Source organism: Aquila chrysaetos, chromosome 12 (genome assembly GCF_900496995.4).
Source record: "Aquila chrysaetos chrysaetos chromosome 12, bAquChr1.4, whole genome shotgun sequence".
NCBI lineage: Eukaryota > Metazoa > Chordata > Aves > Accipitriformes > Accipitridae > Aquila > Aquila chrysaetos.
Window position 1 is genome coordinate 8302356 of NC_044015.1, and position 27989 is coordinate 8330344.

Genomic DNA, 27989 nt, shown 5'->3' on the forward strand with positions numbered 1-27989 from the left:
CTTAGTACTCAGGAAATATCAGACTATTTATTTATATGACTTCAGAGTTTAACATTTGGCTCATGCTTATCTGAAGATCTGCTGAAATTACTAAAGAACTGTTGCTCTGATCAGGTAGTCATATATACATTTTTCTTCAGGGCAGTCACTAATATAAAATATTACTGCGATAAATAGAATAAGGATAATAACAAAAGTGTTATCTTCTAGCAATGCTTTGTAAATTCATTTCTCTAAGGTAGCACTTTATATTTCACAGGGTACTTACTTTTTCCTTTTTTTGTTAAAACAAAGGCAGGGCACAGTATAGATACCACAAAATATTTTTTGCTGCTTTGTTACAGATTATGAAAACATAAAAATTTTTAGTTGTTCAATAGGATCAGTAAACATTAAGTATTTATGCTTAATATTTTGCCACAATAAAAACAGAACCTTAGGTACCTGACTATTATTTATTTCTGTATTACCCCTATGACTCTGGGTAGACAGCCATTTCAGTTGTATGCAATGGGGCTGTAGTCCAGCAAAGAGCACTCCAGAAAACAACGCATGCATGGATCTGCCCCGCATCTTACATGCAACTGCTGTGAGTTGCTACAAAGTGGTATTGTCCTTTTATTCTGAAACCCAAACAACAATCCACACTCCTCAAATAACTCTTGAAATAAATAATCTCTGCAAATCCCAGACAACAGTTTTATTGAATCTTACAAATACAAGCAGAAATTAAAATCCTATTTTGAGAAAGTACAGAGAGAGTTCAAAAAGCCAACAAGACACTGCTGCCTCTAGTTCTATGTGTTAGCCATTTACCTTCTAACCAGATGAACACCAGGAACCTTAGGCAGCTGGGGATGGGCCTGGTTTACCTGTATCCTGGATATTAGAACAAATAGCTCAGCGGAATCTCCATTCAGGACTGGATGCTGCTCTGATACAAACTTTAGTTAAACTACAGCCCCTTAAGAAGGTTTCTGACACCTCTTGGATAAGATGTTGTTTCATTGTTCTTTAGACTGGCTGGGATGCAAGGCAAAGTGACAGAGGATTCAGGTGCTGCCTGTACAATATAACATATCCCAACACAATTTTGGATTTCCAGCCACCTGGCTGAGGCTGGAGTTACAGCATTATTGCCCCCACGTCTCCTGCACATCAGCGGGTGAGCGACAATACTGCTGACCCAAGAGAAAGATTGTATTTCAAAACACCTTACAGACCAAGGCTGCCTTAAGGCTGGGCTCAGCTAAGAGTTGGTGCTGGGGAAAAGTGACAGCTCAGATGGCCATAATGGGCCATGACAACAGCCCCTCTTCAATCCTGCCCTAAATACTGCAACCAGGAATATAAAGTCCCTTTATTCCCGCTACATGCAGCTGCCTGAAGTACCACGTATGAAACAGGTGGATGTCTCTGTAAGGGCAGGACTGTTTCTTGACTCCCGCAGGGCTCAAGGACCTAGGGCCATGCCCCACACCTGGACCCTGGCTTTCCTCAGCACCATTACCTTTGTTGGACGACCAGCCTCGTCCGGCCTGCCCCGCGCAGGGCCGGCAGGCCTTCATGTCCCACCAGCCCTCCTGTGAAGGAGGGGGCAAACCCTGAGGCAGCAGGGGGGGTTGGTAGCAGCCCCGCGGGGGTGCCGAGGCTTGTGGGGCAGCTCCAGCCCTCCGGGAGGTCAGCTACACCCCCACATCTGCGAGGGCCCTAGGCCCAGGGAGCCTACCTAGCACGGTGAGCAGAGGCCATTGCCCGGCCATTGGACCCAGAGGGGACCCCCGGCACAGCATGGCACGACGACTCTATGGGTGCCAGCAGCGTTTGTGCCCCGGCCTCCGAGTAAGGCGGGGACGGGGCGGGGAGGCAGCGCCGGGCGGGCAGACCGCCTCACGCCTCGGGCCGGGACCGGCGGGACGGCGCCTTCCGCCACGCCTGCAGGGGGCGCCGTACCCGCCCCGCCCTGCCGCGCGAGGCCGGCACCCGGCGCAGGCGGGCGGCGGGGAGAGGCCGCGCCCTGCGCATGCGCGCTCGCCGCCGGCGGCTAGGGCGGCGGCGCGTGCGCGCTGAGAGCCCGCGGGGCGGGGCTGGCGCTCACCCTGGTAACAGCACCGCTGCGGGGCCGCGCCCTGCCGAGGCCTCCTCCCCCTCCCCCCGCCCCGCCGCCATGCAGGGCGAGGACGCCCGGTACCTCAAGAGGTAACCGGGGAGGCTGGCCAGGGTGTGGGGGGGGAGACGACTGTTGTGGGGCCAAGGCGCGGCAGGTTGGGGGGTGGATGGAAGGGGGCCGTGGGGCTGAGGCGGGGCAGGTTGTGGTGGGGGCTGGGCGTGGGGCTGTGGGACTGAGGCGCGGCAGGTTGTCGTGAGGGGTGGCGTGGCGTGTGCGAGGTTGTGGGGTGGGAGACAGGTGTTGCAGGCTGGGGGGGGTGGATGGGGGGTTATGGTTTGGGGGAGTACAAGGGAGCAGAGGCTGTGGGGCTGAGGCGTTTTAGCCTGCGGTGGGGGTTGAGTGGGAAGTTGTGGGGTAGGGGGGCAAGAAGGGTTTGTGGGGACGTGATGGGGTGCGGGGCTGAGGTGTTGCAGGTTGTAGTCGGGGCTGGCTTGGGGATGGATGGGAGGTTATGAGTGGGGAGGTGAGAATGGAGAGCGTTTTGTGAGGGGAGGTCATGAGGTGGGTGGAGGGATTGAGATTGAGGAGTGGCTGGTTTGGAAAATGGCTAGAGGTCGTGGTGTTGGGGAGGAAGATGGGTGAGAGGCTTTGGGGTGAGTGGTTTGGGAATGGGGGATAGATTTGAGGCAGGCTAGGGGGTGGCTGTCTAGTCTGGTGGGCAGGAGACTTGGACAGGGGCTGGGAGGCTGGGTTAGGGATGAGTGAAGGTTATAAAGTGGGTTTAGGGTAGGCTGAGAGATGGGATGGGTGGCATGCTGGTGGTAACTAGTTGGGGGGAGGTGGTAGTTTGGAGGGATGTACTGTTTTGGGGATGGCTGTGATGGCATTTTATGGTGTACATTTGGGATGAGGCACTGAGGTGGCAGCAAGTTGACAGGAGAATAGGTGCTATTAGGAAATGGGGAGGGGAGGGGTCATGTGGGTATTAGGGGTTGGGATGGGGCAGGTGATTGCTTTGGGGAACAAGCAGGCTGGGGACCAGAGAGGGGATGTTAGGCAGTAAGGGCAGGTTCAGGGTGCAGCTGGGAGAGATAAACTGATGTGGAGGAGATGTTAAAGCATGGAATGGCAGATTGCGGGGAGACAGGTAATGAGGTAGGATGAATGAAATGGTTTGGGAGTTGGGATGGACCGGAGAGGTAACCATGGTGTATAAAGTTGGTGATCTGGGTTTGATGTTAAAGATGTGATGAATGAATGGAGCCTTTATCTGTCTATTCAGCAGTGAGACCAGTCAGCCTAAAGAATGGGGCCTGAGTAGGCAACTATTGGATCTCCATCAGTTGTTTTGGAGCAAAAGTGCTAGCAATCCCAGAAGATGTCAGGGCATCTAGGCCTCTGTTGAGATGTGATGTGTGAACAGTGTCACTTTCTCCTACCATGCGGGTGATTTTATCCATCGCGCCTAGAATTCTGTGGAGTTCCTGGTCTTTTTTTGGGGGTTGGTTTTTTTACTTCCTTTCCAGTTATTAGCATTTGCAGAACTTGCTGTTTAGGCCATCTGGGTTTTGCCTTTTTTTTTTTTTTTTTTTTTTTTTCTCCCCTCCTCGTATGCCACATATTAAGACCCATAATTCGAAACAGTGGGGGGAAAAAAAAAAACCTCTTGATAATCTTTGCACATTAGTTCTGTCATATAAATGCAATAACAGGTAAAAATCAAATTAAATTTGTAATTAAAGTAATTAAACTGTAATTAAATAAATAGCTCTAACTTTAGACCAGTGCCTATTTTTAGCCTTGCATGTTCTGTTTGTGCCATCTTATGTGATTTTGGAGGAATATTCTTTCTTTTGTAGTCATCCCTGCAACAAGCATAGTTTTCTCTCTTTTTAGGGAGCACAAACCAAAGAACATCCGCTGTGCCGTTTAACGTGACCAGGCTTGTGTGCAAGTCTGGTATTGCTCTGATCCACATTTCCCTTTGTCATCCTCCATGAGCAGTCCCCCTCCTGTCAAGTGTGACTTGCGAGGATTTGTTATTGGATTTTCAGCCTTATCCACGTGTGCAATTTATGCCACTTGTAATTAGGATAGTTTGGTTTTGCTTTTTCCTCCTGAAGGAATTAGTTAATAAAGGATATTCACACCCCAGCTTTGGTTATGTGAACTCAGCTAGCACAGCTTTTCTCTGTAGAAAAGGCCTTCTTCTTTTAAACCTTTAATAGAGCAGGATTCTTGTTGACAAAGCAGGCAGTGAAATGAAAGGACGGGCTGATGTGTGAGAGAGCTCCCGAGTGCATTGCTGCTTCTACTAGCTATAAGACTGTATTTTTAAATGTTTTGTGAAGTGACTTACAAACTCAAGATGGATAGAAAATCAGTAGATATTTGTTGATGTGAGGGGGGATTGTTTCTCTAAATAAAGATTTTTTTTTTTTTTTTTTTTTTTTTGGTGATGCTAGCAATCTGAATGCAATGTTTTGCAAATGGAAAACACCTTTAGAGGCTGGGTATTGCATTTTAGTGTAGGTGTAGGTCTTCAAGCAGTTCACAAGGTAAGATTTTTCAGAGAGGGAACATGAATGTGAATTGATTTGTGACTCCATTAGCTAGGAAATAGCTCAAGTAGTGAGCATGATTATCTATGTGAGAGGGCACAAGATCTCTGCAGCTCTAAGTTCTTCAGCTTACCCATCTGTCCCTCTTAAGGAAAAAATTAAACATGGGAAATGCTAAGACTGTTTAAGCAGTCTTAGGCTGAGGTTCTGCTGGTTGCTAAGCTCATCAGTGGTTTACTGCTGCCAAAAGGAGGAGGTCTCACTCCTTCCTCTTTATCCCTGCTCTGAGACAGGAAGTGTTATTCCCTTTCTATAGAGCACTTTAATTCAGTAACACATTGAAAAACTCCCTCTGCCCAAAACATGAAGAGTTTTCTGTTGGATTGCTGGAAGTGGCTGTGAAAGAGTTTGATGAGCCCTAACGCTGAACCAAGGTGACTGCCAGGAGCAGTGAAAACATGGCAAGATCTAATCCTTTTGGCAGTGACGAGCTGTTAGTTCAGCTTAGTTCTTGTAAAACTATACCAAATTCCTTCAGGGCCCTTTGTTCTCTACCCATCCTTTTCTTTATATCTGTAAATATTACCAGGCTGTCACTTAATAGAGGTTTGACTGTCAGGAGCAGTGTTTGTGGTTGGGATCTTCTGGGAGGTCTAAACATGGGGGAAATATAGTTGGGGGTTAGGAGTGAGAGCTAGTTTCTTTTGAAATAAATTTGCTGTAACCTTTCTGCCCTGCAAGGTTGGACCTTGTGAGAACAGACTGTAAAGATGCACCTGTTTCAAAGTACTGTTAAAGGAAAAAAAACCACAATTCTCTTCAAAAAAATCTTAAGTGATAAATGGAGTTCTGCTACAATCTCATCAAGGAAGGTGTTGCTCTTTAGCAGTGAGCTATATTTGTTTGCCTGGTAGTTTTATGTCCTTGTAAGGCTGGTAGTTGAACTAGACTCTTCATTTCCCACAGCAGAGCTTTCTGTGGTTTGTGGGGGTTTTTTGGGCAGCTGTATCTCAAGAAAAAGGTATTTTTTGCAGTTGTATTCTGCAGAAGGGAAAGCAGCCACCATAGTAGCTGGGTAGATGGAGGCAGACATTTCAAATGTTTTCTGAAGAGAGTGTTTACACTGAAGGCTGCATCTAGATTTGCTAATGTTTCCAGCTCTGTGAGGCTGAAGTAGTTTTCCCTGGTCTAATTGACCTAGCTGCTATCTCATTTATGCTGTATAGCTACTGGTGAAGCCACCTGTAAACCTGTTTATTGCCACAATCTGTCTTAAAAAAACCAACACCCAAACAAAACCCCAAAACAAACAAACAACCCACCCACACACCAAAACCCAAACACAGTTGTTTTTAATCTGCAGTGTTTTAGCAGCCTGGTTGTGGCATGACTGTACCTACTCTATTGGCAGTACCAAGGGGAAAAGGGTCAAGTGTCAGCTTTACCACCAGAGACAGAAATGTGTAACTATATTCTCTTGATGTGGTTCTGCCATCACTTGAAACCAGAAATGAGGTGTATCTTCATGGCCTTTTATCTATGGCCTATCCTCATGGCCTTTGTATTTCTGCATGGACATGGAGTTGCTGGCACAAAGGAGGAGAAGGCTGATAATCCCCCAAGCCTGGCAACAGACACAATGAGGTGAAGAACAGTAGCAAAGTGGTTTGTGCTTCAGGGGAGAATAGTTGATTTGAAATTCAAATTATTTGTAATTCATTCTTGATAGATTTTTAACTGTTAAGATTTAGCCAAGAAAGTCTTTGAGGAAAAATTTACATTTGTAAATGACTGCACTAGATCGATGGCATTAGCAGAAGATTTCTCAATACTGACAATGTAACAGGGAATCAACTGGGAAATTTACCTTCTCTGTGAAATGCATGTTCTTCCTGATTGTAGTTCCTTAAGAAAGCTGGGAGACTTAGAAATCAAAGATTTATCCTGTTTCTTCCTTACTTGACTTCTGTGACTAGGGCTTGACCAATGGCTTGGGTGTTTCTGTATGTAGTAGAAACAATAGTCAAGAATGTGCTGCTAGCACTAAGCTTTGGTACAGCTGTGTGAAATGAAATACAGTGTGGTAGGAGGGTGGTGCTTGGGTTTAGGGTCTGAATAGAACAGGAGACAGGTCATTGTTACTGATCTATGTTCTAGTATGTTTTCTGAGCTTTTCATTTAATCAGTAATTCTGGTTTTTTTCTTCACGGCAGGAAAGTAAAAGGAGGCAACATAGATGTGCATCCATCTGAGAAAGCCCTCATTGTCCACTATGAAGTGGAAGCAACAATTCTGGGAGAGATGGGAGACCCCATGCTGGGGGAGCGCAAAGAATGTCAGAAAATGTAAGGTCATAGCAAGTTCTGATAGCTTTTTCTGTTTTTCATAGAGTCATAAATTCAATAACTCAAAGCATCAACAGCCTGTAAGAAATAATATGTTCTAATCTTTATAAAACTTAGTGTTAGATTAGCAGAGGGTTTAGAAGCCAGGAAATAACATGTGCCTAGAAAAGTTAACATCTAAAAGACATGTTGTGAACTGCTTTTCATCCATGTACTTAAAGGTGTTTTGTAAAGAAGAGTGATTATTCCCATTTTACATGATGGGAACTTGAGGTAGAGAAAAGTGAAGTGATTGGTTCCTACTCAAATGATGGTTAATGTTGAAGCAAGTAATACTATTGAACCTTTTGAGAGCCTTATGCTCTAGCTGTTGGCTTTACTGTTGTTTTGATCTGTCACCCCTCCTAGTGATTTCACTATGGTATCTGCATTTTAGTTTTGCCTGGTATTTTTCTTTCAAGAGCATTAAAACATTCCCCATTGGAAAAGCCCAGAGAACTATCGTAACTTTAGTTTCCAGGCTGCAAGTCTGGACCTTTCCTAGGTTTGTTTTATCTCTATACTGAATAATTTTTGAAAATTTGAGCTGAAGTGGCTATCTGTGTGAGTGCATGTAAGAAGAATAATTGAGGAAGAAAAAGACAATCCTTAAATTGTCTCAAATTTTTTAAGATATCAGAAATGTTCATCTGTTTTCAGATGAATCAGCGTAACTTGCATCTGCAATGTGGTGGAATTCCTTTTTGATCCATCCTATTGTTAATGCCCACAGAGATTTCTTACTGCTCATTGCTTGTGAACCTGGCTGCAGGTCTGCTAGAGCTATGGGAGACTCCTGACATTGCATCTGCAGGCACTGCAAAATAACCTTCCTGTGTAGTCAACACCTATAGCTGTTTCTCATTTTGGATTTTTTGTGTGTGCGGTACTCCTTCGCAGTTGTGTGCACTTTTTTGGGTGTATTGCAAATAAATTACTGTCTGCTGTGTCTGAGATGATTGTAAGGGATCTGTTCATACAGCTGCATTTACTGTTGCTGCTTGTCAGCTGATGGACAAGTTACGCTCTGTCAAATCTGTTTGACAATTACTTGCCATTTGGAGTTGTAGAGAGCCGCTGCTTTGACATTACCTTTGTAAGCCATGGCACAGGCATTGAGGGTATCAGGATCATTTGTGCTTCAAGAAATTCATGATCGTGTAAACATAAATCAAAGACTGAAGATACAAAAATTTAAAAACTGAAGAGAGACCTATCTGTGTTGCAGCATTCGGCTAAAGAGTCTTAATGCAAATACAGACATTGCTTCCCTGGCTCGAAAGGTGGTTGAAGAATGCAAGCTCATTCACCCCTCCAAACTTGCAGAAGTAGAACAGCTGTTGTACTACCTGCAGAATCGCAGAGATGCCTCAGCGGGAAAAGGTAAATAATCCAGGAACAAAGTAGCTTGGGACTGGGGTGCTTCAGCACTGAAAAACTACTGTGTGAGGTTTTTCTAGCTGAGGTCCTAACTTGCTGGATATACGAGTTCTTCATAGATAACTAGAGTGGGGAAGATGTATAGTTAAATCACACTTGGAAAAAATTACAATCTTGGAGCGAGATTGGGAGAATTATCTTTTTAACAACCAAAGTTTATTTTTTTGGTTAGTTAAACTTAGTATTGATGTTTCTTACTGGCTGCCTTGTGCTTTAGCAGGACTTGAGAAGTACAGATTCCACTATTTGGTGCAGCCTCTTCATAGTGCATCTGCACTTGCAGTGACATGAAAAGACTGTATGAGGATCTTCCTAGAACGATCTCCATCATCACCTTTTGCAAGGGTAGATAGTGTTCCTAGGCTGAATTTGCACTGCCTGTAAAGCTGGAGTGAGGAGTTTCAGAGCCTGACAAGCTTTGGTACAGTGTAGCAGACAGCTTGGGGTAATTCTTGTTGTCTTAAGTTCCTGGCATCTTGGTAGTCCTGTTTATGTCTTAAGTTCATCTTAAACTTTCTGCTCAGGGGACAGTTTCATATTCTACATCTGATCCTGCATTACCTCGTGGTTAGCAAGGTTTCTTGCAATCATGAAATGGTAAGCTTTTTTCTCAAGTTGGATTCTTACCTTAATGGGACGAGTTTAAAACAAAGATTAATATTATTTATGTGCTTTGATTGTAACTGCTTTGGGTGTTTTACCCTCTTTTATTCTGTATGTGTGTGTCTTGGTGTATCACAGGGCAGCTTTGCCACAGTGTACAAGCAGAATCAAAGCTGCTGAAGTGTCTCACTGTGGAAGTGAGTTTTGTCACTCTGGGCGTGCGCTAAGGTTTGTTACCCTCTGTCTCCCCAGCTGACTGGGCTGTAACTGATCATTTAGACTGAGGAGTCAAAAGGCATCTGAGGGTTTATTTTGCTCCCTGTGGGCTGTTCAGCTTCAGAAACCTGACATACCTTAGCTGTGTTAGTCTGACAGGTCAGCTGGACACAAGAGGACTTTGACCTTGATTTAACCAGAATGTTTACTATGAGAATAATGGGTATGGTTTTTGTCTGTGAATATGCATAACTTAACTGCAACCATGTCTTTTTCTTTATAGAAAAGAAAGAGAAATCCAATAAGCCAAAAGATCCACCCCCATTTGAAGGAATGGAGGTAAATATTGGTGTTAGAAGAGAAATGCAAACCCCATTTACTTCTTAAGTAAGCAGTTATATAAGGGAGGAGGGGAGAGGAAATGCTGAATTCTTGGGTTTTTTTGCTTCTTGTTTTTTAAACAAAGAACTTTGTTTGGAAATACTGCACAATGGAATAAAAATCATCTCCATAAAGGGTAAAATATTTGACTTTCATACTTCTCCCTCCAACTATAGCACACAGCAGGACAGCAAGTGAGGTCTGGAACATCGGACAGGACACAGGGAGTCATGTCTGAGCATCCTTTGTTTTTTGTAATTAAATCTTCTCAGATTTCCTGGTGTTCATTGGCACTGATTCTGGATGTGTTGAATTTTTTTTTCCTTGTATTTTATTTTTTCCTAAGATCTTAACTCAAAGCTATGCACTCTTTTGTCTTGCGATTGAATAACATTGTGATTGATTGTGTTGAATTGACATCTCTCTCTCTCTGTGAAACTTTTGCTTATGACTGCTTTCAGATTGATGAAGTTGCCAATATCAATGACATGGATGAGTACATTGAGTTACTGTATGAGGACATTCCTGACAAGGTGCGTGGCTCTGCCCTCATCTTGCAGCTGGCTAGGAATCCTGATAATTTGGAAGAACTGCTTATCAATGGTAATTTTAAAACCGAATGGTAACTTCTTTTAGTGTTGTGCTGTTTATCTGTGGTGCTTTCTTCTCAAGGGAAAAGTAGTTTACCTTTAATTTGGGATTTTCTGTAGTTTGCTAGGCTATGCTTCTCAGTACATAATAAGCTGGCTGTCAAAGCCCAGTTGGATCTCTCTACGAATGGATGCTGCTTAGACTGTTTTTAGGTGGGTCTAACACAGCAATCTTCCTGGCCACAATAGGCTTCAGCTGTTTTTTCTGATCCTGGTTACTTTGATGCTAAATTAACTTCAGTTGGCATTGCTGCTGGAGACAAGAGAATGTTGAGTTGTATCCTGAAGATCAGGAAACTTGCTTTGAAAATGGGATTTGCAAGCTGACATAAGTATAGGTGTCCAGTTTCCAAGAGAATTAATAAGTTGAATGTGGACGCACCACCCAAGTATTTCACTTGCACACCATACTCTTTGCTTATGGATCCATTTAAAAATCTTATTAGAATGCATGATAGAACATTCGCATTACTGTGATTTTGTGTCTGCATACAGATGTGCAGTGCCATGTGCATATTGAGAGCTACATCAGTGTGGAATAGGGTGTGTTTGTAAATATGTATGTGTACATGTATATACATTCTCATTTCCCATTGCTCCCTCTCTTCTGGGGGGAAGAAAGGACCTTATAGTCTGTAAAGGTGTCAGACAAACAAAAGATAAGGGCAATCCAAACCAGACCTCCAAAGTGATGGTAGGTTCATGTCTTGTTAATTTAGTAATTTTTTTCCTTGCCTGCTTTGTCTCTTTTACTGAGCCCTTATACCCCCACATTCCTCGAGTAAATGATGACTTCAATATGTACTCTACCCATCCTGCAATGTCAGCAAGCGAGATTACTGTAAGAATTGGTATGGGAGGGGAATGGTAAGCCATCAAATAATGGTTTGTCTCCATGAGTTGTTGCGAATATTCTCGTGCTTGAAATTGCCAGTTGCTGCTTTTCTTGTTCTGATCATGCAACATAGTGTACGTAAGAGGGACTAGATAGGGGAAAGTGAATGGAAAAGATAAGTGATTCAGAGAGGAATAGTAAGCTGAAGTATGACAAGAAGAAATATAAACCAAGTTATTCAATAATACAAAGTTGCTATAGAGGGGGAAATAAATGTAAAGAAGGGGATGAAAAACGATAGTTGTCAAGGTAGAATTTAAAGTGGATTTGGAAGTGAAAGTGGTGATGTTTTATGTAGGGGCCACAGTGTAGTAGGAAACATACAGCTGGAAGAGGCCACAAGATCTTAAGGTTAGTGGTAGTTTTAAGATGACCTTAGTGTTTGGTTGCAGTTTCCTTGCATGTAGCCTCTTCTTAGGGTTTGCGACTGGATGACCACCCAGGGTACTCTCTATTTTTGTACCATCTCCAAACAGAACTTGTGAGCAGTGTTACATGTTAAAGTGTGTACCTCTGAAAATCTTCCATTAGAAAACTGATAGATATAGAATAAATTGTATTCAAATTCTGAGTCTCACAAGACAAAAGGAGGTGGAATGCTGATGCTCATCTAAATCTTGTTTCACTTCAGAAACTGCCCTGGGTGCATTGGCTAGAGTGCTGAGGGAAGACTGGAAACAAAGTGTGGAACTTGCTACCAATATAATTTATATTTTCTTCTGCTTTTCAAGGTGAGTGTAGAGTCCCTGTGTATAGGGACATAAGGAACTTCTCTCTGCTTAGTGGCTTTTCATTTGTTTTCCGCACTGCACTACAAAACCTCACAGAAACAGGAAAAAAATTTCCTGAGGCGGAAACACACGTGTTATAAATGACAAAATGGAGGCACAAAAAGAACCCCCATGCTGAGGCAGTGTGTAGTAGAGCTGGCAAGAAGCTAGTAAGGATTCTGACCCATAGCTTTATGGGCTGAGCTGCCACCTTTTATTTCCCTCAGCATTCCTACAGGGAAGAAATGTTATTCAAAACCAAAGTGAGTGCTTGCTTTTATTTAGATATGCCAGTGTTTCAGTGTACTCTGCCTAGAAATAATTCAAATGGAATTTGCATTGCAACTTGATTTTAGACCTCTCTTATTTCTGCTGAGTAGAAGGTCCTCTGAAGCACTTATAATATGAAAAGTGTGGCTGGTTGGAAAACATTTTCCTCTACACATGAAAATGGGAATGCGTTTTTATTTTGACTTGGAACAACAAATTGTTGCTTGTCCTTCTACAAGTTTGGAAAAAATATTTGTGTTTTCAGGAATTGTTTTTGTTTTGAAATAATTTTCCAATTGAGAAGTGTTATAATGGGGCACAGAGCAAATACCTGTTTTTAATACTTCATGTGGTGCAGTGTTGGGACGTTGCTACCATAGACGTCAAAACAGATTTGGGGTGGTTTGCACTTGGTTTTTTTCCTCACAGGTGTTTTTTCTTCAATGTAGTTTTTCTCAATTTCATGGAATAATCACACACTACAAAATTGGAGCTCTGTGTATGAATATCATAGACCATGAACTGAAGAGACATGAGCTTTGGCAGGAAGAACTTGCTAAAAAGAAGAAAGCTGATATCCTTTTGATATGCTGGGACAGCTTGATGGCTTCTGACTTGTCTTGATAGCTGTTGCTGAGTTATACGAGATGAGCACACATCAACTTCTGTGAAAGCAGTAGAATTTACTAGAAAGTGCAAAATATAATTGCGGGTATGAAGACGACCAAGAGTGATAAGTTTGGGCTGCTGAAGAGATTAAGCTGAAGTTACTAAAACAATACAAGAAAAAAAAAATGTTTTATTCTATCAGCAGTATGTCTTAGGAACATTTTTGCTGACTATTAGGATGTAATACATCCAGGACTAGGAGGAGGAAAAAAAAATGATGCTGTAGATTACAGGTGTAGCAAGCTGTTGCTGAGGAAGTGTCTTTACACTGGCTATTCCATAGATCTCTTGATTTTTACTAGTGATCAAATAACACCTCTGAAGATAATAGTCATCTAGACTGTATAACTTTTATCTGAACTCCTTAACTTTGGCAATTTACTTGATGAAGATCCTGACAATCAAACCCTGAAAAAGGACTATGAGAAAACTTACAAGAAATATCAAGGGCTGGTTGTCAAGCAGGAACAGCTACTCAGAGGTACCAAATCCAAATATCAAATTATTTCCTTGTTGGTGAACGTGGGTAGAGGGTTATATTGGATGCTTGTTATAACTGGGATGTCTTAAACATACTGAATGTGTGGATGAATATGGAAGAGCATTGCCAAAGAACAGGGAGAAGATGAGTACTTAATCAGATTGTTTGACAGTATACTAACACTTTTAAAAGTCATCTGTCAGTCTTAGAGGAAAAATAGCAAAAGTGATCCACTTAACTTTTCTTTGCTCATGATGTTGGTTTGGGAGGAGTTGGGTATTTTGGTTTTGTACATTTGATTTGTTTTTTTATAACTTAGTCTAACTTAGCCTGTATCTGACTGAGGCTGAATAGCTTTCACTCTATCTCAGTTTTTGTACTAAAATACACTTAATGTTGGATTGAAATGATCTGAGTGGCAAAGCTTTCCCGGGAAGGGCTTTTTAATGGTTCCCATTGGAACTGAAAGAAAAAAAAAACCAAAAATCTTCTAGTGATCATAATTTTTTTGGTTTTTTTTCAAAGCCACTATTAGAATTAATCTTCTTAATGCTTTCTAAACCGGAATAAAAAGTATTTATGGTTAGTTTCCTTCAAAATGCCTTGGGAAGGGAGTGGAATGCTTCTGAAAGTCTTGTCTGAAGCATGTAATGTGTATATAGAGACTTGTTTAATTTGGTTGTCTTTGATCTGTTGGTATGATTTGTACTGGCCTTTGTTAGTTGCACTTTACCTGCTCCTAAATCTTGCTGAGGATACTCGCACTGAGCTGAAGATGAGAAACAAGAACATTGTCCATATGTTAGTGAAAGCGCTGGACCGTGATAATTTTGAGCTGCTTATCCTGGTTGTATCTTTCTTGAAGAAACTCAGCATTTTTATGGAGAACAAAAATGATATGGTAAGGCTTATAGCATTCTACTGCAATGTTGGAAAGGTATGGACTCTGAAAACTTTGTGTGGTTGAAGGGAAGAGGGAGACATCTCTATCCCCACCCTAAATATCCATAGCACTGATTATCCTATTTGTTACTAGTAAAATGAGTACAAGAAAAGTACAACATCCTGCCATAACATACTGCAAAAATTTTTGAAGAACTGTCATCCCAAACAGTGAAGCTATCTCAAAACACGATACATGAAATTCCAAATTTTGAAGTCAGTATCCCAAAGTCTTGTCATACCCCCACTTCTGGAGATGCCCATGACCCTGCCCCTAAACTAGACTCTTTTTGACAACATATTATTGACTCTGCAGTGTATTGTCTTGGAAAGAGAGGTAGTTATCCTTTTGCAGTTTGCTAGTTTACTTATTTCCTAGGTCAGCTTGGTCTTCAAAGGCACCTCACAAACTGTTCCTTTGTGCTGCCAGTAGCTCCTAAGAACTGGAGGCAGTGTTATTCTTCATAAACTTTTTTAGGTGAATTCTCAAACTTCTGAAATTGTAGCATATTTTTCTCGTGACTTTAAGTCTCTAGCCAAGTATCTCTTTTACTGATTTCCGAATGGCTTTTAGTAGATACAGGCCTTCACTTCTGTGCCTTATGCCAGTTTGTTAAATGAAAATGATAAATTTTCCTTATCCGAGAGGTAATCTGAGATTGATGTTACACTTAGATTGTGAGATGAAAAGATCTGTCTAAATGCAATAGAAAATTAATTGCATCTTTGTTACTGGAACTGTCATTTGCATGCATAATACACTGAACACTGCAGACGAGGTATCTCCCTTATTTATATATGGGTATCCTATTTCTTAACAAAAGTCAGACACCAAGCATGCGTTTTTGGGGGAACGTAGACTGTTTATTAGGTGATTGGTCATTGATTTAGTTTATACTTGTGTAGTGCCCTGAAGGACTTTATTAGGAAAATAAGGATTAGCTCTCCAGCCCACTGATTTGCTGGCACACTTTCCGCATTCCATTTGATTTAGTGGAAAGACAAATGAAACAAAATTGTTGAATTTATTTTATTGCAGAGTGTTTTAACAGTTTTGAAAAGACTTTTGAAAAGGTTTGTATGCTTCAAGTCAGCTGTCAGTTTGAGCATTTCTTACTGATGATACTTTTTTCTCCACAGTATTATTAAGGAAGGCTACCAACGAAGGAGAAGGTGTTCTAATATTTATATCAGGCAATAACACAAAAATGTCAAAGGCAAAATGAACCAAGATTAGTTGTTCAATGCCTGATTCTAAGTAAAACTGAATAATCCACGTATATTTATAGCACATTCTTTCCTTTGGTATTCAAGTGCCGTATTAAATTCAAAGCAGTGAAGTAGGAGTTCTTGCTATCTGATTGGTTTTCATCAAAGGTATCCAGTCAGTTGTTTGATTATTGCACTATGCCGTGTGGGGAGAGCTGTAGTTTCTTTTCTTAGTATTCATTCTGTGTGTATTTATAACTGGAAGGCTAGTTACATACATGCAAAAGTTTGAAGAATGCAAAGTAATTTCATGTGCCTTCTTCTGGTCAAAGAAGGTCCTGGGAAACAAAAAAATGAATGCATTTAAAAGATTGTGTCAAATAAAAGCAGAGAAATGTTGCTTAGAAGAGGATAAAAACTTTCTGAAGTCTTGCCAGTCAATGCTCAGATGTCTTTTCTGGCTGGTAAAGTGAACATGATCTCAGGAACTGATACCACTTCTCAGTTCCTGGATTCCACTTTTTAATTTGAAAGTGATACATGTTTCAAGATGACTTTCATGCTTTTACTAAATTAATGTACAGGACAGCATGCCTCTTCTGAGAGCACATGCAAAGTTCTGTCTAGGGGTTCATTTGAAATTCATAATGAAGGGTCTCGAATTCTTTTTGGATGCCAATTTTCTGTCTGTCTTGGTTGGGTATCTCTTTGACTCTAATTTCAGTTGCTCCAGAGTTGCTTGTGTTTAAGTTTAAATGAGTTCCCCTTCCCCAGTCTAGTCTTGCAAGTGATGTCTTGACCACATTCTTGCAGTTTTCCAACTGTGAGGAATATTTCCAAGACATCTAAACTGTTAGGTTCAAAAACTTTTTTCGTCAACGTTACCCAGTAACCCAGTCTAGAAGACTTCAACCACAAAGACATAAGCAAAGCTGCTTCAGATGAAAATGCACTGATAGTCACTATTACAGGTACAAATTGAATATGTATTTGCATATGTGTATGTGTAATACATAACACACTGAAAGGGCTTTTAAATTGAAGACAAAGCTAAGTTTGGATGGTTATGGATTTTTCTTTTTCTTGATCTACAGGTTGAAATGGATATTGTTGAAAAACTTGTGAAAATGGTACCCTGTGAACATGAAGACCTGCTGAACATCACTCTTCGACTCTTACTAAATCTCTCCTTTGACACAGGCCTGAGAAATAAAATGGTACAAGTTGGTCTGCTTCCCAAACTCACTGCACTTCTAGGTATGGGGTTTTTTTTTTGTTCTTTTCAGCAGGGACAGTGCAGCTGTTTGCATCATGATATAGTGTGCCTAAAAGTTGCTACGTCACTTTTCTCTTTGCCAAAGAACTTCCTGACTACTCCCAACTTTTTATCATTCAAGTAATCTTTTCGGATGCAGGTTTAAATGGAAGTTTAAAATAATGTGGTTCCCAGCAGATTTATTCTTAGGTTCTCTTAAACTGTTGAATGAGTCTTCTGGTCTTTAAAAATTAACTTTGATAGCTACGTGAAAACCATGTGAGCTGACACATGGGTGATGCTTGTAATTTTGGGGGAGCACCTGGGAAAAATAGCCATCAACTTCATGGAGCTTAGCTGATGGAGATACCAACTACCTCTTTTTTTTTTCTTTTTTTTTCTTTTTTTTTTTTTAAGAAGCTTGATATACCTGCTGCCTCTTAATGGTTCAGATAGAGAGATCAGAAATTTCCCAGCTTTGTCAGCTTCAACTCTAGGCAGTACTGATTTTTAGGCTTTCAGTTTGACAGTCTGTAACTTTTGAGTACTTCAGATACAAGTGAAACTTTTTGTTGTCCGTAGGGGAAAGCCATGGAGACAATGAGGAGTTGGGGAAAAAACAGGATTGTCTGATATGATCATTGTTGTGCCCTGGAGCTCTCAGGAGCGAGTTTTTATTGCTCCCTGTATGTTCTTTGGCTGATACTATCTAGAGGCCACTCTGGTAGATACACTAAATGTTTAGCAGGATTTGGCCGTAGGAATTGCTGAGTGCTCATTTTTAAGTAAGAATTGAGGATCTTGTACTGTGGAGCCCTAAATGTGTGAAACACTGATGCAAGACATTGTTAAAGTTTTGAGATATGTCCAGTTTGGGATGTACTAAATCCAGTGCAGCCGGTGTATCCAGATGTGATTGGAACAAGTGGAATGCAACTGTGAATCTATAAGCTTTCTCTCCTAGCTTTGTATAGTCTCTTAGGATTGTTTGCCTTCTCAGTTTTAGATTCAAACTCAACATGGCCATATTGATGTTTAGTATCCAAGTTAATACCATGAAAACTTACACAGCTTTAGAAGCCTTAATTCTGTCAGTGATTAATATAACAGCTACCTGATATATCCTGAAATGCCTCAGATCTTTTTATGCTCTCTGCCCCACAACCATGTTTGCACTTGATATCCTCCTCTGGGCTGAGCTAGGAGGAAGAAGAAAAATGGCATTTGGAATCCCTCTTCTTTATACTTTTTTTTGTCCTCAAGACAATGTTATTTGGCAGTAAACTGAGAAGTGGAAGCTGGTCAGGAAATATATTTTCTCTCGTTTGAGAGAGGATCTGGCTAGGTAGTCTGGTTCAGCTTGGATTGTAAGCTTTTTGGAGCAGGAACTTGTCTTTTTATTTTATGTGTACAGCAGCTAGCGCTGTGGTCTAAGGCTATTGCTTCTTGGTGCTTGTTACCCCAAGCAATGGCATGACACAGATCTGAGAAGTCCCTGCTCTCAGAAATTCCCCATTTAATATTAGTCAGACTACACTTATCAGTTAAATACCTGCTTTCTAGTGTCTGATTCTAACGTGGAGAGGAGAATTTATTTTCAAATGCCATTCTCTTGGACTTGTAAGTAGACCTGTGCAGAAGGCTGTTTAGCCTTCTCAGAAGAACTGGCTGCTAAAATTGCAGTCTGTTCCTGAAGTGGCTGTTAGGGTAATCTACAGTAAGTTATTCCAGTACTTTCAGAAGCTTCACTGTCTGTTTGGCTCCACAGGTGATTCTTCTTTCCTTGACTTGGAAGTGTTTGACTTTTTTTTTTTATAGAGGCATGTCCTGTTTGCCCTCCCTGTGGAACTGCTTGATACTTATTTTGTAGTGTGCTGGTTAGAAAATGTAGGTAGAAATATTGTCTATTACTTGTTTCTTAGGCCAGCTCTGTGATTCCTGAGATTCTTCTTGGTATGGTGATCAAATAATTCTCAAATACATCACTTTGTGTATCCTGTCTCAGGGAAGCCTGCAACCTTAATAATAAAATAATCATGTGCCAGATGCCCCTTTTATACAGGTTACTTGTGTATTAAACACACATTATTCAAGTCAGTACCCTTCGGCTTGCATTTGCAGGTCACCTTAAAGTGCTAACACACCTCAACAGCTGTTGACAAGTTACCATACAGCTCCTAATGCCAAGAGGTCAAGTTTGTTGACTCAGCCTACTGAAACTTACCATTTGTGCATGCTGTGCCTTTGAGTCTTTAGCACTGGGTTTGAGATGAGTATAAATTAAGTGTAGTAGGTGTTTAAAGGGAGAGTTGAGATTGCAAAGAATTGAAGGACAGGATTTGTCAGGCAGCACTTTAGGGCTGATCACTGAGGTGGCTGCAGTCTGTGGTTCTGGAAGACGTGCTGCTTTCCCAAGGGACACTTAGTGGCTTGGGAGCAGGAAGGCTCTAAATGTAGGTGGAGGCTGGAAGTGGAGGGGATGGACTGGCTTCAGCTGACCTATCAAGAATGGACTAAGTATGGCATGGACATATTGGAGAAGGACCATCTTCTTTCTTTTCCTCTCACTCCAGAGTGTTGAGGCTGCTGTTGAAAGCATGGACATGAGAAATTCTGCTTAGTCTTGGTTTCCATTTTAATTAGCCTTTTATTTTTTAATAGTGCCAGTGCTTGCTTCCCCATGTAGCTTTGCCAGTCAACACCACTTGCTAGTTTTCGTGGCTTCTCTTCACAAGTCTGAAGTATTGTATATGACAAGACTCCTCTTGCTCCCTCCAGACACCCAAGCTAATCAACTACAGCTGATCTTTGTTATGCTCTGAATCTCAAAGAACTGGGTGCAGTTGAGGGAAATTTGGCTTCAGACTTGAGATCAGAAGCTGGAGCAGAGCTGTGGAGGCCTGTGAGATATAATCTGCTGTATTTAGGTTTTTCCCTACACAAGCTGCTTGAAGAGGTATGAAAAGGTATTTTGCTGATTTGTGTGACTTTAGTTCTTTAAGAAAACCTTATAATTGTTGAGTCACCAGGGCCTTGTGGAGAATGTTTTTTGTACTGGTGGCTTTCCTTTAATACTTAGAAATTATATTTACAGTGTGATCTTTCTTTTTTTATACGTTCTCTGCATAAATGCTTTATGTGCCTGTATATGTGAAGTATGGCTTCAGAGGATTAAGGTGAGAATTCATGTGAATTCACCAAGTGGTTTAAATTAGACATGTGCCCGATATGTGGAAAACACAGATTCAGTGCCCTCTAATCATGATCTTGGAAGGAGAGGCCAAAGCAGCATGCTGTAGACTATTCTGTGGAGGTTTGCTTCACTCCTATAGTGCTCTCATTTTGCTTTGCATGGCATAATTCAAATGAAGTGGAATAGAGGAGTGACTTGCTCCAAATACAGTAGAGTTTGGTGGTTAGCGTGTTCGCTTGTGGAAAGTATTCTCGCTGAAAGGGGTAAGTGCAGAGCTGAACTTCAAGAGAACAGATTCACATCCATCCTTTATCCCTGGGAATGGTCTTCCACTGTTGGACAGAAGGGAAATGCTACCCTTTTTCATAATTCTTCCCCTGGATGTGTGATTGGTTTCTGAAGTAAATGCCCTGGCAGCAAACACAAGAAAACATTGTCTACAAGGAAGAATAAAAAAACCTCACTTCTAGTTTGGACCAAATCCACTTTGTTTTTCAGTTAACTGGCCAAACCAAATACAAAATTTTGGTACAGCTCTCTTAAATATACGCACAGCTTGTGATTCACATTCTTCTAATAAGGGTGCTATTTTGTGCTGTGTCTGAGTGGTTTTTTAGCCTTTGTGAAGGGAGACAAATAGTTCTCCATTCTCCATGAGAACAGCAGGCAGTTTGTATAGCAGAACCAGCTGAGTGCTGCTGTGTATTATGGCAGGCTGCAAACTCTTCTTGGTGGACCCCTGTTCAGAAGGAGCTCCTGGCAGTCTGTGGGTGTGGCAGGCAGTACTGGGGGTGTCTCTGTCCACCCATGAGTTAGTTACTCCTCTCAAAAGGATATAAATGATAGGGGATGGTGCAAAAGCTGTTACAGTGGGAACTGTGCTGCTGCTCACAGGGTAAAAGGAGTAGGTCTGGCTGCATACAGGGAGCAAACATTTTTTTTGTATGATGTGTGCATTCATCCCTTTGAGCTGCTGAACAGTTCTTAGGTGTACTGAATGCATATTGTCTTGAAATGCCATTTTCTTTCATTCACTTGCCAGTGCAAGCCATGCTTAAAGAATGAAAACCCATTATGCTTCGAAGTCAGACTAAAGTGCCTCTTCTTGGTTGCTCGAAATTACTAGCTGCTTTTAAAAATCAAGGGCTGATTGAACACAGGTGGGTGGGTCACAAAACAGTACCAGTTGCAAATCGGACCCAAATGGGACATGCAGTGCAGAAGGGTTGTGCATATGACTGTGAGTGTTACACAGTGCCAAGGTGTTCAATCTCAAAAAGATTTTTAGGTGGTGATGAACATCTTGGGTTATGTTTTCCACTACAGATTACAGTGACTGAAAGAAAACTGGCTTTGTGGATTTGTGTTCAGCCAAGTAGATGAGCATTTGTTATACAACGCTCTGAAACACAGTGTGATCAGTACCAAGTAGCAATAGTAGAGTTTTGCCAGTCGCAGTATGTATCAAGCCTATTTGCCTTATTAATGTGAGCATCGTGGCCTGATGTTCTTAATTTCTTAGTGTTCCAAGACTTAGTATCAGTACACTGAGAAGTAGTAGCCACCTGATCTTACATAGAAGTCTAGCGGCTGTGCAGTAGTTTGCAAACTCCAAAGTAGGTCAAACTTTTCCATTATGAGTTCTTTTATTTAAGCTGGAGATAGGCAGAGCGGAAAGTAACTTTGACAAGTCTGATTTAGTCCTCACTGAAGAGTCTGTCTTCACTAGGTTCATTGATAGATAATAAAATTCTAAAAAATTCTAAAATCTTTTCTGGAAACTGCTGAAATTCCACTGATATTTTTCCATTTCTTATGAGTTAGGTTTAATGAGCAGTCAAAGAATTGCTAAAGAGTTGTACATTGGGTTTCTTAACAATCAAGTCTTGATATGGTATGCAGCCAAGCTGGATTATATGTTGACTGCTGTTTAAAAACCCAAGAAGTACTTTGCTCTCTAATTAACGGAGTGCTGTGGGTTTTTAATGTTCTATTCCTTTTATGAAAGTTTCTTTTAAGAAGGCTTAAAGTAGATGTGTTCTCTTTATGAGTTCACTTGGCCTTTTTGTAATGAACTTATTATGGAGCTTCACACATCTGTTGAAAAATGGAGCTTCTTATAGGCTACTGCAGTGTTTTTTCTGACTTTAATAGGCCTCGTTTATCCTATAAAGAAACATACATTTTCTTACCTGATCAAGTGAGCAAACAATAGGGGTCAGATGTGGCAAAGACCCTAACAAAAAGCACATGTCCAGCCGTCAGGGTGAGGTAAAGTCATATCGGGATTGCTTGAAGTTATTAATGGCAGTAAAATTTATGCTTCCTCCTGTTTTCCCAATTAAATTGAGAAACCTTTTTTTTTTCCTAAGGTGGCTCTGCAGCAGCTGGTTCCAATACTTGTTGTGTGAATATTGCCTGGGGTGTCTCCATTCCTTTATAGTAGAGGCTGGCTGAAGCACATTAAGTAACAGTTGAACTACAGGGACCAGTCTGTTGGAAAGCAGTAATTATTAAGGGATTTATTTTAATGGTAGTTTTTTTATCATTTGTCATGAGTATGGCCAAGGCTTAAAAAACCCCAACCCAAAACAACAAACAAACAACAAAAAAATAACCACAAAAAGAAACATAAACCAAAACATAGACATCTCTTAACATTCAACTTCTAAATCCTTGTTAGAAGTGCAAATAAACCTAGCATGTCTAACTGACTTAAGGATAGTGTTGGGTACACAATGTGTCTTAGAACCCAGCATTTATTTAGATACCCTAACTATGGTTTAGACAGCAAACTTTAGTGTTATTAAAGAAAAATTGACTTCTGATGTTGAGAAATATGGAACTCAAAGTAGGGAGACATCAGTATCGCTAATACTGTGTTTGAAGCAGAAATAGAATCCCAACTAACTTTAAGGTAAAATCCTTCATCATATCCCTGCTTCATGCTACTGGTAAATTGTAGTGAATTATTGGGAAAGAATAGCTGAAATTCATAACATCATATTTTTATATAAGCTACAATTTTTGAAGTCTATTATCCAAGATTTTTCTGACTACTTTAACACTGTCTAGAGTTGGAAACAGTGTTTTTCTATTTTGTAGCTATTCCAGGTGGATCCTTGCTAGTCTGAACACTCAGCCTTTGGCTGTTCAGGTGAGTGAAAGCTCATTGCTGTGGTGTGCTGCTCACAATTGCACATGTGTATTTAGCTGTGTTATTAGCTTTTTTAATGAAGAGGATAACTTCGGTGTAACACAAGCAACTAACCTCATGAGTGTTGACTGAAAACAGAAATGCTTGTGGCAGTAGCAAGGACAGGAGTGGAGAGATGGCAGCAATCTAAAGATGAGGGAGCTGAGTTGTTGGAAATTCACTAAACCGATAAACGCGAAGGATTCCCTGAGCCAGTATTTCTACTGTGGAGCTTATAATATGACTGCGTAATTCATTGAATACTTTAATTGTTTCTTTGCATGTTGCAAGAGCAAATTAACAATAAAAAGTAAATCTAGTCTTTGACGTGAACTGTTGACATCTGAAAGCTTTACAGGGCATAACTTGGATGCCTAAAGCATGACAGAACACAAACAACCAGGTCTAGTTTCTTGGAAAATCACTGTAAAGAAGAGATGGGGCACTTCTGCTAGTCTTCCTAATCTGTGGTAAAAACTTCCTAAAGCCTGTATGAAGGCCAAGGTAGAAAAGAGAGGAGTACCTTTTCCAGAGCCCTTGTGAAGCCTGCAGGCAGAGGGATGGTCTCAAAGGATCATGTGGAACAATGTTGCAGATGTAGTAGTCCCATAGATCCCGAGGATTATACAAGTTCAGACCTAAGGGTGAAGGTTACAGTCTGCTTTCCCTTTTGGAAATGTGGAAACATCTTAACTCACAAGTTTCCGCTGTTTGTCTAAGAGTTTCTCACATGATCATCTCCAGTGCAGGAGACCAACTGCAGATTCCCCATGTCTGCAGTTGTTAAGGTGAGAAGTCCTTTGTCAGTTGATAGTATTGTCTTCAGACTCTTGAGCTGATGGGGGAAGAGATATGCTAACATGAAAAATTTATTGCACTATAGTGAGTATAGTGCTGGTATATCTCTATAGAATCAATTTCTGTTCCTTCGGCCTCTGATATAACAGATGCTTTGCAGGATGGGTTATAATTTTACATATTCAAGTAGTCTCATTGCGTAAAGCAAAACTTTCTTTGTGAGGCTGGGCCCTCAAATGTCTTTTTATTCTTTTTGGAAAAGCTATCAAATCTGTGAGAAACTTGTAGATCATCAGTGAATGACCTTTTAAATATCAACTGTAATGTTTTCACAATAAGAAAAATACAATTGAACTGTTTACCTTTCTTCCAAAACTTTGCCAGTAAGGATATGCTCGTGCTTGCACACGAACAGTATCTCTTAAATAATACGGAGCTTAATTTTTGTTATCTGGAAGACTCAAAAGCTCAACCAATATTTAACTCCACTTTTTGGGCTTAGTAGATTTGAACCTCAGCTTTGTACTTCAGCGACTTCGAAACATGGGTAAAACCAGTTTCCATTTCAATGTGGTGAATCATCCCTTTCATAAAGTGAAAGGTAGCATCCTGCATTGGTTCTTTCCCTCCTTTGAGAGGGAGCATTTTGAAATATAGCCTCACCATCCATTCAGAAATGTGGAGCTGTGCACCTGCAGAGCCACGAGCATGGAAGACCTACGCCTATTTCCATTCCCACTGAATTCCAAACAAGAAGATCGGAAGGGTGTTTTTAGGGCAGAGGAGTCTGAATATTTTCTAGTAATTGTAATTGGAGCAGTTGATGTAGTTTAATGAGATATAGTGCAGATATGGCAAAAATTATGCGTGTCCTATAAATTTCCATGTAATTGTATGGCACTTAATCTATGTAGCTTGGTGAAGACATCTAAAGGAACAGCTTTGTGTGGAATTTTTTCTACTTACTTCGGAAGTGGGTGTTTTCTTAGTTTGATTCAAACTAAGAACCACCTCTCCTACTTTCCAGTTTCTTGTAATAACAGTAGCTAATTATTTTTCTATCTCTTGCTTTCTTCCTTGGTCATAGCCTGACCCAAAATGTATTTTATTTTTGTGGAGGAAGGAGAAGTAGCTTTATCTTCTTCCTTTAGGGCTAATCTTATTGCCTCCTGCTTTCTCTCTAATCTAAACTTATAATTGATTTATCTCTGGTTTGTGCAGTATATGGGATACTACAACCAATCAGCTTCCAATTTCTGTGTGAATTCACATGAGTTCAAGTATGGTTGTAAGACATCCTAAATAACAAAAATGTGGGGTGTTTTTCTATAGGAAGATCAAGCCTCAAAAAAGGACATATCTAAATTTACTAGTATGTTGTCTACCCAGTGGCTGTGCTTTGTTGTCTTTTATGAGTAGCAATACTGCAATGAGGTGTTTACTGTATATTTTTTCAGTCTGTCTTGCATAGAGTTCCATGCAAAGAAGTTGAGCCTGAGGCTCCAGATGTGCAGCTTCATTTTTGTCTATACCTGTAACATTAAATAACTCAACCTAAATTAGTCATTTATTAGTCCTTTGGCTTAGGATTCATTGTTATAATTCATTCTTCGTTTCCTAGGAAAAAAAATTATATCCATGTTTCAGATGTGGCATGTACTTAGTTCTTTGAAGGAAGAAAAAAAAACACCCCACCCCACCCCGAAAAACCCCAACCACAGCAAAATTAGGGTTTTAAGTTAGGCTTATGGTATGAAGCCAGTTTCAAATAACATAAAGGTGGCACAAGAGAGGTTATTAGTATGTAATTAATATCATAATGTATTATTTACAATGCCTAGTCTCCTTGAGTACAAGCAGATTTGAAAATTCTTTCAGGTTCTCTTGGTAAAATAAACTGATATATCCAATACGATTTATATTTACATATGTAAATCAAACCAATATGTGTCTAAACCACACATGGAGTAACTTAGTCCAACTGTTTCAGAGCTGGTTGAAGGGATATGGGATAGAGGTACACAGAGATACCTTTCTATCACTTTTTTCCTAAGATCACTGGTAATTATGATAACAAGTGAATAAACTCTTGATTTCAATGTTTTCTGACAGCAGTGTGAGACAGCGTATAGATCTGATACTCAGTTTGTGACATTCTTATCCATCTAGATTTATTATTTGCCTAATTCTGCAGCAGATTTGACTTGAGACTATCAGAGTTTTAAACTGAAACGAAGATTCACTCTGCCATTTTAATAGGTATTTACTTTCATTTGTGTTCTTGTTTTGATTTAGTGTAGTTAATGTTTTGCACATGAGTTGGATAGGGTATATTTCATATCTAATGTGGAGACATTGATGATTCAGTTCAAAATGATGGCTACTTGAATTACTGATAGTGTTACATTTGAATAATTTAGTCCATAATTCATATTTTCATTTTTACTTTAGCATTTGAAAGCTGAATGCTGCTGCTGCAACTCAGATTGACATTTCGGTTTTACAGCTTTAGGTTTTCTCTTTTGTTATTTTGGAGCTAATGGAGGATTTTTTCATTTTAAGCTCACAAAGTCAACCAAAATACAGGACCTGATCTTGTGATCAAGAAATCGTATTTTTTTTCTTTAGCTTCTGCTACTAGTACCATTTAGATCTTTAACCTTAGTAAGAACTAGACATGGAATTCAGGCCTTGGTCCACAGAACTGGCACATGGCTTCTTATTAATGTTCAAAGGCTAAAAATCTGAAGCCATTTTGAACTCAGAACCCATCATGTATTTATTTCCCTCTCTAATTTGCAGAAAACTAGTTGTGAAAACAGCCCGAGGGACCTGATATTTTTCCATCCCAGCTGCTCCAGCTGAACTACAGCTGCAAAAAAAAAAAAAAAAAAAAAAAAAATCTAAGTATTGTTTCTATAAACTGTTGAGTGTATTTTATAACACAATAATTCCCACAAAATCAGTAACTGCAGTTAATGACCGGTTTGTTAAGGCATTAACTGCCCTCAGCTGGGAATGACCAATTTCTCTGGAATGGCTGTATAAGAACTAAGGATAATTCAGTAACACTTTCAAATAATTATTTGGTTAATTAATGGTAAATTCTTGTGGAAATCCTATCAAAGTATTCGTGACCCCCACATTTAATATCCAATGAGTTCATTATGATTCATGTTTTATTGCCATAAATACCAGAAGAATCCATAATGACTAGGCCATTATTTTCCAGGGCTGCCCTTACTGCTTTAGGCCATTTGGCTATTCCACCTTCAGTCATAAAAAGCTTGATGCTCAAAACTACCAGCATTTGTAGGCCACAATTTTCTGGCACCCCACCAAAACTTTGGTGATTTTTATGAACACGTTTGGCAGAGATCTGTTTTTTCTTTTCTTTCTCTTGCTTTTTCTAGTTAGGGGAATAATTGATGCCTACTGTACCAAGTCATAAGGAAGTCTTCCTTGCAGTGTCTGCTTTTTCATGTGTGGCCTTCAGTATTAGTCAAAAATAGCAGAAAAGATATCACTTTCATGCTTTGGAAAGCTGTTCTCTAGCCAGATACTGGGCAGGGTTTGAAATTTTTACAGCCAAGTCTCTAAACAATGATTGACTTAGGGCTTTATTCATTAGCATTCAGATGAGTATAAAGTAATAAAAAAAATAATAGTCAATAGTTGCCCAGTTATGTTTTTGGGAGTGAAGTCCCTATGTAAAAGCATGGCAGTTGGCTTGCTGGATTTTTCAAACAGTCTGTCACTTCTTACCCTTTTATACAATCTTCAGCCTGCAAGATGATGTTTAGTGTTTAAAGTGCTGTAGATGTTGAATCTGTTCTCCTCCTAATCTTCAACAAACTAATTACGCAGTTTCCAGTCAACTTTCCAATAGGCTGTATGCTTCCTAATTGAGCACAAGATTAACAATTGCATTAAATCATGCTGGCTGTCCTCAGAAACAACCACTGC

General features: G+C 40.4%; 2 protein-coding genes across 4 annotated transcripts in view; one reads left to right on the forward strand and one right to left on the reverse strand.

Annotated features, from left to right (window-relative positions):
- METTL11B (methyltransferase like 11B) overlaps positions 1-2024 on the reverse strand; it is a 64642-nt gene extending 62618 nt beyond the window's left edge. Inside the window, exons 1-2 of one of the 2 annotated variants that reach the window (XM_030032613.1) lie at positions 1730-2024; positions 71-164 (exon numbers count right to left, since the gene is read on the reverse strand). The gene's annotated coding sequence lies outside the window, so the exon portion shown is untranslated. Of the gene's footprint in view, positions 1-70; positions 165-1510; positions 1611-1729 lie in introns of those variants that run through there. The other variant, XM_030032612.2, reaches the window with a different exon arrangement.
- A 33-nt stretch (positions 2025-2057) lies between these two features.
- Positions 2058-27989, forward strand: part of KIFAP3 (kinesin associated protein 3) — a 73086-nt gene continuing 47154 nt past the window's right edge. For both annotated transcript variants that reach the window (XM_030032611.2, XM_041127902.1), the window contains exons 1-10: positions 2058-2199; positions 6885-7016; positions 8284-8438; positions 9598-9653; positions 10157-10298; positions 11872-11971; positions 12730-12854; positions 13332-13430; positions 14153-14331; positions 16676-16838. In XM_030032611.2, coding sequence (XP_029888471.1) covers positions 2168-2199; positions 6885-7016; positions 8284-8438; positions 9598-9653; positions 10157-10298; positions 11872-11971; positions 12730-12854; positions 13332-13430; positions 14153-14331; positions 16676-16838 — 1183 coding nt within the window. In that variant the 5' untranslated portion in view covers positions 2058-2167. The remainder of the gene's footprint in view (positions 2200-6884; positions 7017-8283; positions 8439-9597; positions 9654-10156; positions 10299-11871; positions 11972-12729; positions 12855-13331; positions 13431-14152; positions 14332-16675; positions 16839-27989) is intronic.